This window comes from Schistocerca serialis, chromosome 9 (assembly GCF_023864345.2).
Source record: "Schistocerca serialis cubense isolate TAMUIC-IGC-003099 chromosome 9, iqSchSeri2.2, whole genome shotgun sequence".
Taxonomy (NCBI): domain Eukaryota; kingdom Metazoa; phylum Arthropoda; class Insecta; order Orthoptera; family Acrididae; genus Schistocerca; species Schistocerca serialis.
Window position 1 is genome coordinate 341,742,760 of NC_064646.1, and position 18,147 is coordinate 341,760,906.

At 38.1% G+C, this 18,147-nt stretch overlaps 1 protein-coding gene across 2 annotated transcripts in view; it reads left to right on the forward strand.

The window, feature by feature from the left end:
- Positions 1 to 18,147, forward strand: part of LOC126418497 (iron-sulfur clusters transporter ABCB7, mitochondrial) — a 74,489-nt gene that overhangs the window by 33,537 nt on the left and 22,805 nt on the right. For both annotated transcript variants that reach the window (XM_050085282.1, XM_050085283.1), the window contains exons 4-7: positions 5,318 to 5,484; positions 13,001 to 13,102; positions 15,084 to 15,260; positions 17,851 to 18,025. In XM_050085282.1, the coding sequence (XP_049941239.1) occupies positions 5,318 to 5,484; positions 13,001 to 13,102; positions 15,084 to 15,260; positions 17,851 to 18,025 (621 nt within the window). The remainder of the gene's footprint in view (positions 1 to 5,317; positions 5,485 to 13,000; positions 13,103 to 15,083; positions 15,261 to 17,850; positions 18,026 to 18,147) is intronic.

The following is an 18,147-nucleotide window of genomic DNA, read 5'->3' on the forward strand; positions in this document are numbered from 1 at the left end:
GATTCAGGAGAACGGTATCCCACAGGGTTCTGTGTTTAAGTGTCACATTCTTCCTCTTAGCCATCAATTGGCCTGTGGTTACCCGAGCATTGAACGTCGATGATTTTTGTGTCTGTTTCAGCTCCCACTTAATACCATCTGCTGAGCACTGACTTTAAGGTGCTGTCTGACAGGCCTCTGAATGGGGGTCTCTCTCATGGCTTCCAGTTTTCTCCCTCCAAAATGTGGGTTATGCATTTCTGCCATCGACCCACAGGACACCCCAATCCAGAACTTTATTTAGGTGACCAGCGCCTAGATGTTGTAGCACAGTCCTATTTCTTGTGCCTTATATTTGATAAAAAGCTGACCTGGCTGCCCCATATTTGCCACCTGAAGACCACATGCATGCGGAAGCCTAACACTCTCCGCCTCCTGCCCTACACATATTGGTGTGCAGATTGTGATACTCTTCTCCATCTTTACTGTGCTTTTTTTTGTCCAGATTAGATTATTGTAGTCGGGTTTATGGCTCAGCAGCTCCTTCCACTCTGAAAATACTTTACCCTGTTCAGCATTGGGTGGTGCATCTGGCTATTGGTGCCTTTTGCTCTAGTCCTGTTGACAATCTCCTTGCTGAAGTGGGGATTTGCCCTCTATAAGTACGACAGAGTCAACTCCTGGTTTCTTATGCAATTACCATTTCTGAGGATGTACGTCTGGAGTACAGTGTTGTATGGTAGTGAAACATGGACTGTGGGAAAACCGGAACAGAAGAGAATCGAAGCATTTGAGATGTGGTGCTATAGACAAATGTTGAAAATTAGGTGGACTGATAAGGTAAGGAATGAGGAGGTTCTACGCAGAATCGGAGAGGAAAGGAATATGTGGAAAACACTGATAAGGGGGACAGGATGATAGGACATCTTCTAAGACATGAGGGAATGACTTCCATGGTACTAGAGGGAGCTGTAGAGGGCAAAAATTGTAGAGGAAGACAGAGATTAGAATACGTCAAGCAAATAATTGAGGACGTAGGTTGCAAGTGCTACTCTGAGATGAAGAGGTTAGCACAGGAAAGGAATTCGTGGCGGGCCGCATCAAACCAGTCAGTAGACTGACCAAAAAAAAAAAACCATTCAACGATTCCCTGACCATCCCTTGTACCCTGTCTTCTTTGCAAATGAGGAATGTCTCCCTCCTGATACCTGCCCCAGTGTGGGGTTGCTGGATGGCATGTGTCCCATTTACCTCTGCCAGGATCTCAATCTCTACTCACTGGAATGTACCCTATGTATTTCGCCCACACCGCTGCCTTGGATGGTGCCTAGACCATGGATTAGGACCAACCTGTTAGAGTCCTAAGGTCTGTGTTGCCTCTATGGTCTTCCAGCATCTTGTACATTCCATCCTTGCAGAGTTCCAGGGTGCTACTGTCTTCTGATGGTTCTAAGATGATAGATGAGTGGGATGTGCTTTCACATTTCCTACTGCCTTAGAACACCATTTATTACTGAGATCATGTCGCAGAGCTGCTGGCCATTAACAGGGTTCTCCATATTGTTATTCAGGCCTCCCTCCAAAGTGTTTTAATGTGTACTGACTCGATGAACAGCCTGCAGGCTATAGACTGATGCTACTCTTGTCACGCTTTGGTCTCCGCTATCCATGACCTCCTCTCTGCTCTTGGCCATGCTGCCTGCTCAGTTGTCTTTCTCTGGGTCTCGAGTCATATGGGCAACCCAGGGAATGAACTAGCTGACTGTTTGGCTAGAGAAGCAGATACTGACCATTCCCTTTCATGGTTCCAGCTCTGCAGATATGCAGATCATCAAATTTTTCTTTGCCCAAAAGTGGAATGACATCTGGTGCGCTACTGTTGCCGGTAGTAAACCACGCACAATCAAGGAGACTACTGCAGTTTGGCACTCTTCTTTCCACTCCTCTCGGAAGGAGTCCATTGTCTTAAGCTGTCTACGCATTGATCATACAAGGCTCACCCATTGTTCTCTCTTGCGTCATGAGCCACCTCCACAATGTGGCTGTGGAGCCAGACTGATGGGGTCCCATATATTGGTGGAATGTCACCTTCTTTTGGCCCTTTGTACTAAGTATGGTCTTCCAGATTCCTCAGCTTTAACATTAGCAGACAATTCACGGGTAGTTGAACTGGTCCTCAGTTTCCTCCATGAAAGTGATTTTTATTTTCAGATACGAGGTTTCGCTTTACTCCTGGAGTAGGGGCAAGGCGGTTGTGGTTGGGGCATCTCTTTATGTTTTCTTGGTCGGGGCCACATGACCACTCCCCCCTGCAAAGACCACTCTTTTATCCCTCTCTTTTTCCAGTTTTTAGATTTATTCTACCCTTGCATGTCTTCTGTTGTGTGTGTTAAAACTTTCTCGTTTTATAGTTTGACCCCTCTGAGTGGATCCATCCACTTTTAGCATACCCTCTCTCTTGCCCCTGTAACTTTGGAACTGCGGGACTAATGACTTTGCCCTTTAGCCCCCCCCCCCCCCCCTCCCCCTGCCGTCAATGAATCAATCAATCAAGGTGAGGCCCATTTATTTCATTGGCCGAAAAGCCAAGATGCTTGTTGGGTATCAGAACAATGCCTCATCACCACAGTCCATGTCCATTTAATATCAACATCTGGCTGATAGTATCAATTTCCAGAAAAAGTTTGAAAAGTGTAAACTGCGATGTTGAGAGGCTTAAAATAAAAATTGGTATTAGATATTATCACAACACTGCTTTGGAACCTAAATTAAGAAACCAAGTTACAAAACAAACCTGGATGGAGAAACTCACCCATGGCTGGTATTGCACAGATATCAGATGTGACCCCTATGGTGATGGGATTGCTGGTTCTTGTCCTTGAATAGAGAAGTGACCAATGCAATATAATGAATTATTACTTGTCAATTTAAAAATAAAAACCACATGCAGTGAAACAGGAGCAACATGTTGCTGCAATGTAAGCTTTTGCAATGGTACTTTCCCTCAAATTTACCCATCATTTTCAGGCATTGTTAGTGCAATTGGAAAATTGAATGTGATTTTCTGAATACTTGAAAACGTTCTCCTTCCAGCAATGATTAGTTTGAGATCAGTAATGGAGACCAGATTTTTTAAAAGCAAATTGATTTTGATCTATTTTTGTAATAAAAAAATCAATTTCGAATGGATTGTGTAAAAATTTAAAAGTGGGGTGAACGATACTTTATATAGGAAAACTTTGTTACTTAGCTGTTGTTGACGTCAAAATTTTCATGTTTATCATGTGTTTAACCAACAAGATACAAGAAGCCAAAGTTAAAACTATATTCGCAGCCCATTTTTTGTGGCTAGTTTTATTCAGTTTATGTAGCATCTGTAGCCTTCGTTGGAAATTAAACACACTGTTCTGGGGAGGGGGCTTGAAACACATTGTTTCGAATGAGACTGGTTTTGAAGCTTTAATAGCAAATGTTATTTGTAAAAGAAGTGTGAAATCTACCCTATTTTCAGCTTTTCCAAAAACTCAACATCTTTTTGACTAATTTGTAGATTATTGGAAAATAGTAGGTGAATGAAATTTTGTATTCCATATCCTTGTGCTGCTGACTTATTGCATATTAAGTTCCACATTTAGCATGCATTTATCCTACAAGATATAAGAATTTGAAATTTAAATCTTTTTTGTGCTACTATTTTCATGCGCAAATTTTATTCAAACTATGTAACACAGTTAGTCTGCATTAGATAATCGAATACACTTTGTTTTGCGGCTCAAGTTTGTGGTTCAAATCATGGTCTTTCTAATGAGATAAGTTCGGAGAGTTTCATAGAACACAGTATTTTTGTAAAATCTGGGCGAAGATACCACATTTTTTGCCTTTTTTACGAAATCTTCAACTTTTCACTTACTTTATTCAGTATTGGAAGGTGGTACATAAATGAAACTATATTTCTGAACTTTATGTTGTTACATTCTCACAAGCTAAGTTTCACATTTGTCATACCTTTAGTCACTGAGATATATGAACCCAAATGTCAATATTTTTTTGGGTGTTTATTTTTTTTCAGGCGATTTTGCCTCAAATTTTTGGGCTGAATATTGCTCACAAAATCCCTTCCATTATTATTCTTAAGAGAACACACAAAGTTGTAAAAGATGGCCAACAAAATATTGCCCAAGATATAACAGCTCATTTGCCAGAAATTCAATCTTGCTCCACACTGTCATGTATGAAGTCAAATAAGTGACTATATATCTGCCAGTATTACTTTGACGAATATTAAACTTTACCTTTGTTAATTGGGGACAAGGGCGAATATTCTCACAAAATTTCACTGAAATCCATGATGATGGTTGAGCAGGAAAATGTTCATAAATTAGGCAATTTGTCTTGGAATGAATAGCATATTCTCATTAAGATTATGCAATGTTGACATTCCTTTGCTGTTAACTCTTTTTTTTTTTGTATGAATATGCAGTACCAAGTATAAACCACTGTTTGACAGTGTTATCATTTTTATCTCAGAAGAAATTAAAGAAAAGGAATAATGTTTAGAATATATTAGAATTTTATGTCATGGCTGAGATGGTCAAGGATAGGCAAAATAACTGTGAACTTTTAGAAGCAGTGGCCCCAGCATTTGTCTGAAATGATTTAGTGAAGCTAAACCTATGCACTATGATAGAGATTTGAACCCAACATAGAAGTCCAGTGTCTGAAGATTTATGCCACCCCATTTAATGCAAACACAAATCAATAACAATCAAAGATGTGCTGTACCTAGAGGACTTAAAATAGTTCTCAAATACAGCATTGTCCTTCCAGGCCCACTGTTCATTTGGTTGGAGTATATCATGCAATGCGAGTGAGTAAACTTTATACATGTGGTTGCAGTTAATATATGGTAATTGACTGCTGCCTTTCTTGAGCTGTTACCTCCCTTAGCCTTCAACTCTACTTTCAGATTCCCTACACTTACAAAAATTCAGTTTTTATGGAGAGTTTCAGCCATTAAGAGAAGTAGTTTTTTCCTTTTTGGGAGAGGTTTTGATATTTGTATTTTGTTTCCATCACAGGTGGTGTTTGTTGTACCTTTTTCTTCTGTGAGGACTTTTGTATTAGTTAGTGTTTTGTTTTCTGCCAGTGAATATTTAATTTGCTATTGGGAAGTCACTTCAAAACTAAAGTATCATATTTTTTATGTTTAACTTCATGGAACTGATTGGAAATTTCAGTATTTTTTATTATGTGTATTAAGCACTTTAGCTTTTTCAGTTTTCTGATTGAACCTTCTCTTTACACTTTTAAAGTGTTGCAAATGCACTAATTGTTTCAGATGGTATTGCAAGGGCAGGAGCAGCTGGATTCAGTGAATTGCGTAATGCTGTCTTTGCAAAAGTGGCCCAGCATTCAATACGCAAATTGGCACGCAATGTATTCCTTCATCTACATCGTCTTGACCTTTCATTCCACCTTAGCCGCCAGACAGGTGCATTGTCAAAGGTTAGTGTACATTTTGAGAACAATATTTTATGAGTTTGCAAGACAAAAGAAAGTAAATTAACAGTTGGCTTTCATTTATGCATGGAAAATGTTTAACAGTTTGTAATTAATATTTCTCGTCATTTATTATAATAATCAAATTATAATCTTCATGTGTTGGTAGTAGAATTGGTTGTTACATATTAATTAGTGTCAGTGGATGATATCTTTTCAGCCACTGTCAAATTCTAATACTGGCACATTGCTGCAGGGGACACACATCTTGAACACACTGATGCATTGTGATACCAGTGTGCTTGTTGCCTTGTCCCTTAATTGTCTTTTTCTGGTGGCTTTGTTCAAGTCTCAGGGAGGAATAAATCAAAAGCTACTCATTTTTGTATCCTAAGCTCACAGTTTTTGCAACACTGAAGCAGGTATAAATGATCCAAAAAGAAGAAATAAATTTGATTAATTATGTACATGGTGTGAAGTTTCCAATGTTGTGTCTTAATACACATGTAATTTGCATGCATGTGTTCTAATGCTTAACTGGTGCGTGAGGAGAAAACAACAGAAAGCTCTTGCACATAAAAAGTTTAAATAAGCTGTTCATTTACTTCACCATACAAACAACTTCAACACAGTATGCCAAAACTAGATATAAAATGGATATGCAGCAACTATCTGGTAATCCAACCAGGTACTGAATAACAGGTCAGTATCCAGAGGATACTGGATTTTCAGTAAATTACATCAATTTTAAAAAAATCTAGTTTATTAATTCACATGTAAGATACTCTAGACACAAAGAAAACCACAATATCTTCAAATCAAAACATTGTTTATTATTCATTTTAATAAAAATTAAATTAGTACTCGTACTGAACTAGGGACGGATTGTGGTTACTGTGATTGATTTGAACTGTCTTTAAATAATTTTTTTCATTTACGACTTCATTGAAGCAATCCCAAAATGTATTGTGAACTTTGCAAGTCTCAGTTGAGTCAGTCTCGTTTCATCTACTTCAGCAGGTATTAGGGATGAAGTACTGCTGGTGGAAGATTCTTGAAAAATTCCAGTAGGATCTTCTGACAAGTTCTTTCAGCTTCAGTGACAACCAAATAGCTTGGATCTAGAAAGTTTGTAATCAAGTACTTTGGATCTTCATTTAAGACACTGAAATGACTTTACAGCTTTCAATGAGGCTCTTATGTGTGGTAAATCAGGGATTCTCTATACTGCCTCATCTTTATGTAAATATGCCACAATGTGTGGTATTGCTTCAGGTATACAGGAGAGAATGAAACTTATGTCTTCAAAGGGCTTCAATAATTTAATGCACTGCTCCATCAGAAGCCAGTGATAAGACATGAAGTTAGTGACTATACAGTGAGTGACATAGCCTGTTTTTGTTCTAACAAGTGCTTTACCATATAAAAGGTGGAATTCCACCTTGCACTGATACCTTGCACCAACTGCTTTTGTAAATTTAGTTCTTTTGAATTGCCAACAGTTTTTTTTTTTTCTGATCTTGAATGATTGAAGTGGGTTAAGAAATGCCTACAAGTAGTAACTGTTGCTACTAGTGTAGGCTGGACCTTCAGTGACTCAGTTACAACCCTCTGAAGCAAACAACTGGTACATGCAGCAGAATCATACTCAGCCACATAAACACTGTTTACCATGTTCGAGCCACAGTCATCAATGAATAAATGTATGTTGCTTTGGTCAATATCCTAGTGATCTGCAATAGTAATAAAGCCCTATTGCCATATTTTCTCCAGTCTGAGAACCTAGACAACTGTTCGTAGCAAGAACTTTGTGTTCCAGCCAGAAATCAGGAGATGACCAACAAGCTGTGAAACTCATGATTACATTATTATGGAACCAAGTCCCTATATCAGAAGCTACAAAACCTACTAGAACAACTGAAAAATTTCTTTTGATTTTTTCATAACTTCTGCCGTAGATGTAAGGAACAATGTTTTGGAAAATGTAGTATGGCTTGGCATTTCATAATGGAATAAAGCCCATTCCAGGAATCCTGTAAATCTGTTCTTTTCTATAATAGATGATGGCTCATCATGAAGTGCGATCATTCCTGGTATTAGGTTATGCTCTCTTTTGGTTTTTGTGTTGTGTACATCCCAAACTAGTTTCTTTCCTTTCAGATGACTGTGAGATAATCAGTTGCTTTCCTGTTGACATTGAAGACAAACTTGTACTGGGGATGTCTAAAAGACAGTGTAGGCACACCAGCAGCTATAGCTTTATCAGTTGCTTGGAAGAAGGAAAGGTTAGATATTTTCTATTACTTTAAATGGTTTTCTATATTTCACGAATATATCTGTGCATCCCAGGCAAGTTTATTTAAACCAAGTTTTCAATAAATAGGAACCTACTAATGATATTTGCCATTTTATCTATAGACCTTGTTAATCAGTGTAATAAACCAATCCAAAATAAAAGAAAAAGACAAGCCAAGGCTAGGGTTGCCATAATCCAAGGACGAAAATCAAGGACAAAATTCGGTGATTATAAGGATGTGGTTGAAACATGGACCGATATGTTGTGCGAGTGACCATTGGTTTGCATTTCAGTTGAATCTTCACCATTACTTTACAGTGGTAATTATGAAGATGTGGCTGAAACCTGGAATCACACAATGCCCTTTCACCTTTCTGCACGTCAGCCAAATCTTCATAATAACCATAATTCAAACAGTAATTCTGTCAGCAAAGAAGTTGTAATTAACAAGGAAAATTAATCCAAGCGTTAATGGCGTCTATAAAGGAGTAGTCAATGATGAAGAAAATTAATTGCAATTGACATTAAATAACATTTTAATTAAAGCACGGAACACAAATTATTAACATGTACACGATCATGCTGCTACAATTGATACATATCTTTCGTTTTATGCTTTAAACCAGTCATATTTCCACATTTAATACTTGGAAATGCATCAATATATTCTTCTCGAAAATGTACTTTTCATTTTGACATTTTAAATTCTGTGCAATAACACCACCAGAAGTACACTTTGCACTGCTGAATGTTAACTTTACACGACCAAAGAATATTACAGCAGAAACGTTGTAAACCAACAGTGGAAAACTGAAACAATCACAAAGAATCAATTATTGCACTGCTTCCACAGTCTGTTCTGAAAATAGCAGAGTGATTCTGAAGTGACACGGAATATCAGCACAGGTTTCAACGGCTATCGTCAAGTTTGCAGGAGTTATGAAACACTTGATCGGTCACCAGTGGCAAAACTTGTGTTAAAAAAAGTTTTTTTACTTACTAGCCACTTTTTTCACGGACATTTTCCTCTTCGTCCAGGACACCCATCTTCGAGCATAAAATCATGGACTGTCGGTGAAATCTGCAACATATGGCAACCCTAGCTAAGGCTTTGGTGTTTTCCTGCTGTTTTTTCTTCTCTGCCACAAGAAATTTGAACTTGACACAACAAGCAAATTGCTGGCTTCTTATTTTTATATCTGATAATGGTTTAGATTCCCAATTTAACACTGATGTGACAATGTCAGAGGTAACATGGCTGCAAGCGGTGGCTATGGGCCACTGTCATAAGGGGAGCCACTGCCAAGATATGCACGTCATGTACTGCCACCCATTGGAGATTATTTTCCACTGAGCCTGTGGTTGAGGCTCATGGCGTGGCAAATTACTTGCTGTACTTTGTAGCTGTTTGCATCACATCATTGCAAAACCAAGTTGACTGTGTTTTCGACTCAGTTTGTTTCCCAGTCTTTGAGTGCTTACATATTTGGAACTCTTGTATTTCTCCGCTGAGTTAGCTGTGTCCTGAACTTGTTAGTGCTTCTTTCACTTCATGAACTCGGTCTATTGCAGACTTATGGGAATGCGTGCTCGTTTCCCTACATAGTATGATGCACCCACCAGAGGAAGTGGCAATGAACAGTCTACCTATGCCACACAAGTTAGAAAAATTGTCACCGTTTATACAAAAATATTCCTAAGCAGGAAATTTCTTCTTTACAGATGACATTTTTTAAAATTTATATTGAAATTAAAAATTATTTTTAGTATTAACCCTAAATGATAATTTGAAATGAGCAGTAATCAGTGATCACATTTCTTAAAAAATCAAATAGTAAAGTCAATCAATCACTTTTCTTTGAACAATGCTGCCCAAATTTACCTGAATCTGCCTACGCATCCATTCATGATCTCCATGGGCTCACTCAGACCTAAACATTACATGCATCATGGCAATATTCAGCCAAATATCCAGCTTATAGGATGGCTGGACATTCACACGGCCAAACAACTGTCCATTTCATCCATAAACAAAACCCTCAGGTCTGTCATAGGAAATTAATTTTTTACCTAAAAGTATATTTTATGGTTAACTACATATTCCACATGGTGGATTTCTGAGTATGAATTATGACAGATTTCATAGCATGCATCAAAATTACCAATGGTATTTCTGCACACACCACCTGAATCTCCTCCCAAAATGTGTCCAGATGCTGTTTGCGGTGGTAAGCTTCCTCTTTTACATTGCTCATAAGGGAAAAGAGAGAGAGATGAGGTCTGGAGAGCATGCAAGAAATTTGATTGGACCCTGCTTTCCATACACTGACATGTTACTCAAAGACTCACTTAAGAGACAAACCAAACCATTTTTTATGCACTAGGCACTGTCAGTCTTTTCGTCAGACTAGTTACACAATTATGCCAACTGACCGTTCCATTAAGTTTGAATTGCACTTCATCTGACCAAACATTGCTGCCCATAAATCCTGGTTCATGTGTAATCATTCCCTGACCTTATTCACCGAATTGTAGCTTGGGTCATTGTCACTTAACTGTTTCATCAGCCTTGGAATAAAGTAATGCAACCTGCTTCTTTTTGGAAGGCATCGTAGACTACTGACTTCTAAACCTCTTTCATGTGCCTGGAATACTTTTGTGGTGAACACAGAAACAATTGCAGCACCAAATCTGAGGTTTCATCACTTCTGGCCATGCAAAATCACACTGATTGGCCTTTCTGCACATGACACATTGGTCTGTGAACATCCAGTTTTTCTGGGAAATGTGCATATGTTAACCTTGTAGATGAATCAATCCCATATTTGCGCCTCCACAGTTTCTAAATTGCAGAAACATTCGCAAACTCTGATAACAATTGGAAGCTCTGTGGGGTTTTGTGCAGGTGGAGCTAGTGCCTATAGGAAGTTTGCAGGGACTGTTAGTTGATCCCAAATGTTAGTAATTGTGCAAAAATAGTGAAATAGAGGGAAGACCATGTAAAACTATTTGTAGGAAAAGTAGATTCCAGGCTGAGATTCATTGGAAAAATCTTCAGTAGTTGTTATTGATCCACAAAAGAAGTGGCTCAAGAGCGGTGCATTTTGTTGGACATTCGATAAGTGCTAGAGTGCAGCAGAAGTGTTAAACAAAGTCTAGTGGCAGTTTCTACAAGAGGCCGTGTGCATATCTAAGAGGTGTACTGTTGAAATTCTTAGTGCTTATGTTCCAAGTAGTCGGGCAACATATTATGTCTTCTACATATGTCTTATGTTTTGAGCATGAACAAAAAATCACAGAAACTATAGCTCATGTGTAAGCTTAACAACAGTTGTTCTTCCCTCACAGCATTCATGAGTGGAACAGAGAAGGTGGCAGATGATTATGGTATGAGTAGAACCTTCCAACCACCATAAGATAGTGTGTGAAATTTAGTTGTAGATGTAATCTACTTCTACTCATATGTGCCGTAACATATGTCATCCATTGTAACGTTAATCTGCTGCCACTAATTATGGTTGTGAGCTAGATTGATGATCCTGTTGCCATCTGTTGAGGAAACGAAATTGCTGTTATCCAGAAATTTAACCATTTAGTTGGGAAAGTCTAAACTAATATTGTACGAGGGCAGTTCAATAAGTAATGCAACACATTTTTTTTCTCAGCCAATTTTGGTTGAAAAACCGGAAATTTCTTGTGGAATATTTTCAAACATTCCCGCTTTGTCTCGTATAGTTTCATTGACTTCCGACAGGTGGCAGCGCTGTACGGAGCTGTTAAAATGGCGTCTGTAACGGATGTGCGTTGCAAACAACGGGCAGTGATAGAGTTTCTTTTGGCGGAAAACCAGGGCATCTCAGCTATTCATAGGCGCTTGCAGAATGTGTACGGTGATCTGGCAGTGGACAAAAGCACGGTGAGTCGTTGGGCAAAGCGTGTGTCATCATCGCTGCAAGGTCAAGCAAGACTGTCTGATCTCCCGCGTGCGGGCCGGCCGTGCATAGCCGTGACTCCTGCAATGGCGGAGCGTGCGAACACACTCGTTCGAGATGATCGACGGATCACCATCAAACAACTCGGTGCTCAACTTGAAATCTCTGTTGGTAGTGCTGTCACAATTGTTCACCAGTTGGGATATTCAAAGATTTGTTCCCGCTGGGTCCCTCGTTGTCTAACTGAACACCATAAAGAGCAAAGGAGAACCATCTGTGCGGAATTGCTTGCTCGTCATGTGGCTGAGGGTGACAATTTCTTGTCAAAGATTGTTACAGGCGGTGAAACATGGGTTCATCACTTCGAACCTGAAACAAAACGGCAATCAATGGAGTGGCGCCACACCCACTCCCCTAACAAGAAAAAGTTTAAAGCCATACCCTCAGCCAGTAAAGTCATGGTTACAGACTTCTGGGACGCTGAAGGGGTTATTCTGTTCGATTTCCTTCCCCATGGTCAAACGATCAACTCTGAAGTGTATTGTGCTAGTCTTCAGAAATTGAAGAAATGACTTCAGCGTGTTCGTAGGCACAAAAATCTGAACGAACTTCTCCTTCTTCATGACAACGCAAGACCTCACACAAGTCTTCGTACCTGAGAGGAGCTTGCAAAACTTCAGTGGTCTGTTCTTCCTCGTGCACCCTACAGCCCCGATCTCGCACCGTCGGATTTCCATATGTTTGGCCCAATGAAGGACGCAATCCGTGGGAGACACTACGCGGATGATGAAGAAGTTATTGATGCAGTACGACGTTGGCTCCGACATCGACCAGTGGAATGGTACCGTGCAGGCATACAGGCCCTCATTTCAAGGTGGCGTAAGGCCGTAGCATTGAATGGAGATTACGTTGAAAAATAGTGTTGTGTAGCTAAAAGATTGGGGAATAACCTGGTGTATTTCAATGCTGAATAAAACAACCCCTGTTTCAGAAAAAAAATGTGTTGCATTACTTGTTGAACTGCCCTCGTATTTGTTAACTGATGAATCTATACTGGACTATACTTTTAAGGGCAGAGAAAATATATGGTGTTTTTTAATTTGAAGGTTTACACCTTCCTGTAGTGATATACTCAAGAGAAAATCATTATAGTGAATGCCAAATTCTGATGTGAAGAGCATACAAACAAAGCACTGAGGACAGCATGTTCTCATTCCATGCATGCTTATAAATTTAAGACAGTCTTAACAAGTTGATCTGTATACTAAAATAATACTTTTAATTTCTGTTACAGACAATAGACAGAGGTAGTCGTGGCATCAATTTTGTTCTCTCTGCCATGGTGTTCAACGTGGTTCCCACAGTATTTGAGCTGGCCCTTGTGAGCACTATACTGGTTAGTACGTGCTTAGATCATTAATATTATAATTGTGTTACATATTAGTGAAAATTGAGAGTTATTTTTAATTTAAATCAGTCATCTGTAATAACTGGCAGTTTTTTGGGTGCATGTAACATTTTTGAAATTATTTGATTCAGTTACCTATCCCTTAATGTGCAGTTGTTGGTACTTCTATTTTAAACAGAACACACACGCTAGTATCTGTTTTGTTAGTAGTTGAATCATGCAGTTTCAACGCTATCAGAGAAAATGCCACCTTGTATGGAAGGTGTAGCATTTGTTAAATTTGAGATGTGGGCTGTGTTGGATACATTTAATTTATCCCTTGTGCATGTGCTTTTTTTTTTTTTTTTTTTTTTAATCTCACTCATGTGATGGACTGATGAATTTTGTATGTAAACTCACACTCTGGAACACAGTTCACTCATATCCTTTGTGCAATAGGCATCTGGTGAGTGTCCTTACTCCTACTACATGTAGCTTTTCTATCTAGTAGTAGAAGCTACTGTCATTCCTCATTTATTCGTTTTAGTGCAATCGGTGTCTACCCAGCCTTGTTTTAAAAACAACCAGCAGGTTTCCACTAGAACAGAGTCTTTTTAGTTAGTAATTCCCATATCTACAGGCCAAAGCAAGTACATTAACATGTTTACATTAACTTACCACGCAGATCTACCACTATGTATACAGTTTTGAATCCTTAACAATTTGACTAAATTGTTGTGTGTTGTTGGCTTTATCTTTCCAGTCATACACTTTCATTACTACCAGTTGTTGCTGTCATCTTCAGTGCGATGTTGCCTGTGCATAACTACTGCAACCTAAACACGTTTCAACTTGCGTATTACATTTCAACTGTGCCCCCCCCCTCCCCCCCCCCCCCCCCCCCCCGACACACACACACACACACACACACACACACACACACACACCTTTTTCCTCCGTAACCGCATTAACTATTCCTTGTCATCTTAGGATGTTTCTGATCGTCTTATCTTTTCTTTCAGTCAAGTTGTGCTATAATGCTCCTTACTCCATGATTACATTCAGTATCCTTTCATCAGTTATCCGATCTACCCATCTAATCCTTATCATTCTTCTGTACATTTTAAGTTCTCTATTTTCTTTGAGTATATGCTGTCTATTGTCCATGTTTCCCACTCACTCTGGACAAATGGTTTCATAAGACTTCCCAAAACTTAAATTTATATTAGATGTTGACAAATTCCTCTTTCAGAAATGCTTTCCTTGTTATTGCCAATGTACATTTTATAACTTTTCTGCTACCATCAATTTTGTACCCAAATAGCAAAATTCCTCCACTATTTTTAGAGCATCTCATTTCTTAATTCAGTTCATCACTGTCACCAGATTTATCCATCTACACTCCTTAACACTTGTCTATTCTTCTTGGTGTTCATCTTGTAACCCCTTTCCAAGGCATGGTCAATTGTCTTTTCTCCAAGACTTTAAATTTCTCTAACACAATGACAATGTAGTTGGCAAACTGTGTTTTTATTTTTTCTTCCCATTCCAAATTTTAGTTTAGTATTGTTTATTGCTTGCCCAATGTACAGATTGAACACCATTGAAGATAGACTCCAACTCTGCCCCTCTATCTTCTCAACTACTGCTTTCCTTTCAGGTCTTCATTCTTGCACAGAAACCAGACTACAATTTAATGCTGTAGATAACATTTCACTTCCAGTGTTCTATTGCTTCTGAATCTTTTTTTTTCTAAATCTACAAATGCTAGAAGTGTGTGTTGTCTTTCTTCAACCAATCTGCTAACATAAGTTGCAGTGTGGTCAGTAATGCCTTGTATGATCTTACATATCTCTGAGACTCAAACTAATCTTTCCCCAGGTCAGCTAACCAGTTCTTCCATTCTACTGTAGCTGATTTGTGTGTAATGCCGACTGTCAGCTTATTACCTTTGATCAGCAGATAAAAAAAAATATATTTCTGTTTTCAGGGATCTCGGTATGGTTCCGAATTTGCTGCTGTTTCCTTGGGCTGTGTTGCTACATATGCTGCTTTCACACTCGCAATCACACAATGGCGTACAAAGTTCCGTGTTCAAATGAACAGGGCAGAGAACGAAGCAGGAAACAAGGCTATTGATTCATTAATTAACTATGAAACTGTTAAGGTAAAGCAATGTGGACTACAACCAAGCTGTTGTTTAACATGAATATAAGCTTCAGTGAAGATCTCTTGAAAGGCGATTTGTTGAAACCAGTGAAACAGTGATCTGATCAGTGGCAGTGGACAGAAATTCACTAAAATAATACTGTTGTCTCTGATGACCTTTCCTCAAGATGAAAATGAACAAGGCAGTTGAAGAGCCAGTGGGAAGAATATAAATTGGGAGATCCAAGGTAGATGGGAATAAAACAAATATTGAGAATAGCTATGGATAAAAAGCAATGGGAAGGGAGGATACACTCGTCTATCTCGATAGAGAAATGAAGCTGGAGAGGGAGAGAGACAAACAGTGAAAATAAATGGAAATGCAATTTTCACATTTGTCATTCCATATGTGAATGGAATGGGGAAAAACTAATAACTGGTACAATTGGACGTACCTTCTGCCTGCACCTCACAGCGATTTACATGAGTGTAGCTATAGGTATAGATAAATTCCAGTGGTTCATTTCTAGTTTTTGGCTTTTCGGGAATACAGACAATGCAAAAAAGTGACATTTTACATTAAAAGGTGGTGTTACATGACCCTGTGGACAAAAATAGCAACAATTTGTGCTACATCTGGGAACCTGAGAGTGAAATAGATGCAAAAATCATTTCAAAAAGCTGTTGGCCTCATGACATTCAGCAAATGTCTTTTTATGATTTTTTTTTTTTTCTAAATATGAAGATGCTATTTTTGGTTTATTTCAAATAATGTTTTGTCACCATCTTCTGGCCATTAAAAGGCTATTACTATATCTAATGTATGTTGCCTTCCTTCAGTGACTTACCTGAGAAAAAGAAACAGGACCCTAGTTGTGTTTTTAAGGGATTGTTAATAGAATCTACTGCATAATTTATCCAAAAACAATGGGAAATGTACAGTGAAATGATTCGACTAGGTCTTAAACCTAAAATTATCTAATACCAAGTGAGCATTTTATCACAGAAAAATCTCAGTTTCTCATTGTTTGTGGGTGGTGCTGCTGCAGATCAGATCACTGTTAAACTTGTCAGAGTACAGCATTCTTATCTCTGCACAGGTGTATTGCTCAAAATATTTATCAGAAGCTTTATGTACTACATTTGTAAGTTGCTCATTTGTGTGAAATTGTTTTAAAGAATTCCAATTTCAAATACTCCTGTGTTAGTGTTCAATTTTCTGGGCATAGAATCACAAGTATAGTGTTTCTTTGATGATGAAAAGTAATATGAAAATATATGAACAATTGTTTTTCTGTTATTTATTATAATTATACCAAGCTTTGAAATCAAAATGAATGTTCTCATTTGAACATTTTCACAGCAAAATAGACATTTAAATGAAGAGTGATTGTCAGTTTTCCTTTTGCTGAAGAAAAACTGCAAGAATTTATCTTATTCTGTAGATAATTGCCTAGACTGACAATCAGAGAAGACAGGTCTTGAACTTTCAGAAATTAAAAAAAAAATTTTTTTTTAATTGAGTGGTAAAGGATAGGAATTAGAAAGAGGTAAAGAAAAGTGTAAAGTAAATTCTAGTCTGAATCAGAAGAGACAAAAATCTGCAAGGAAAGTAATAGTAAACTCAACAACTTCCTGCTCCAGGATTTGAAGAGATTTTTTGTCTCCTCATTTAATATTTACAGTGTTTCTTTATCGTCATTTCATGTTTTCTACTGTAAATAGTCTGCTCTTACTTTTCTTAGTAAATATGTTTTTACTTGTATATACTTTAGCACCTATGTTCATAAAATGAAAAAGTAACTATATTGTAGTTGGCTGATAAAAGCTGGAGGTCATGGTAAATGGAGCAAATGAACAGAATTGACAGAAATAATAATTTGAATTCCACATGCTACATTCAATTGCTACTGTGTGCTGGTAAATTTTAGCTTTAAGAGGGTATTCCATAATTTTTCTTGTCTGTACTTTATCCCTCTATTTTGTTAAATGTTTATAACAGCAAATGAACACACAATTCCTTATTATTTGTGTAAGCCCTTCTCCAGTTATTTGTAAGCAGATTTTGTTTCTATTTAATTTTAGTTGCGTTCTTGCACTTGTTGCACAACAGGCAAGGTGAATATGTTTTCTGAAACTTTGTCAATATTCCTAAAATTGTGTGTGTGTGTGTGTGTGTGTGTGTGTGTGTGTGTGTGTGTGTGTGTGTGTGTGTGTGTGAGAGAGAGAGAGAGAGAGAGAGAGAGAGAGAGAGAGAGAGAGAGAGAATATTGAATACATATACATATACTTTCTGCATGAATCTAATTTGTGTTACTCAACATTTATCCACAATCTGGATATTCTACAGCAGTGCAATTTCCACTGCTGTTATACAGAGAGCATTACTCCCTCTCTCACTCGGTAACACTAACATAACATTATGTATGGATAGTTTGTTTGGATTTACTTCATGTTGCTCAAGTCAGGTAGCAACAAATGAAACAGACTTGTGCCTGATGTTCAGAGTTGTTGTTTAAAGTCTGTTTCATTTTGATGCAGTTAAGTAGTTTCAACATTTGTGTATGTGACTTTGGATATTACAGTTTGATGATTTTTACCTCTCACAGTATTTCAACAATGAGCAGTACGAGGCAGACAGATATGATCGGGTACTGAAAGACTATGAGCAAGCTTCGCTGAAGACAAGTACCAGCCTTGCTTTGCTTAATTTTGGCCAAAATGCTATTTTTAGTGGTGCTTTAAGTCTTATAATGGTGATGGCTGCCAAGCAAATTGCTGCAGGTGAGTTTACTATTGCATGTCGTGGTAATTCTTTAATTATGCCCACTGTCATTTAGAAATGTTGGTTTGTGTACTGAAAGAAATGTTTAAATATTTCCCCAGTAACAAAACATATTTAAATG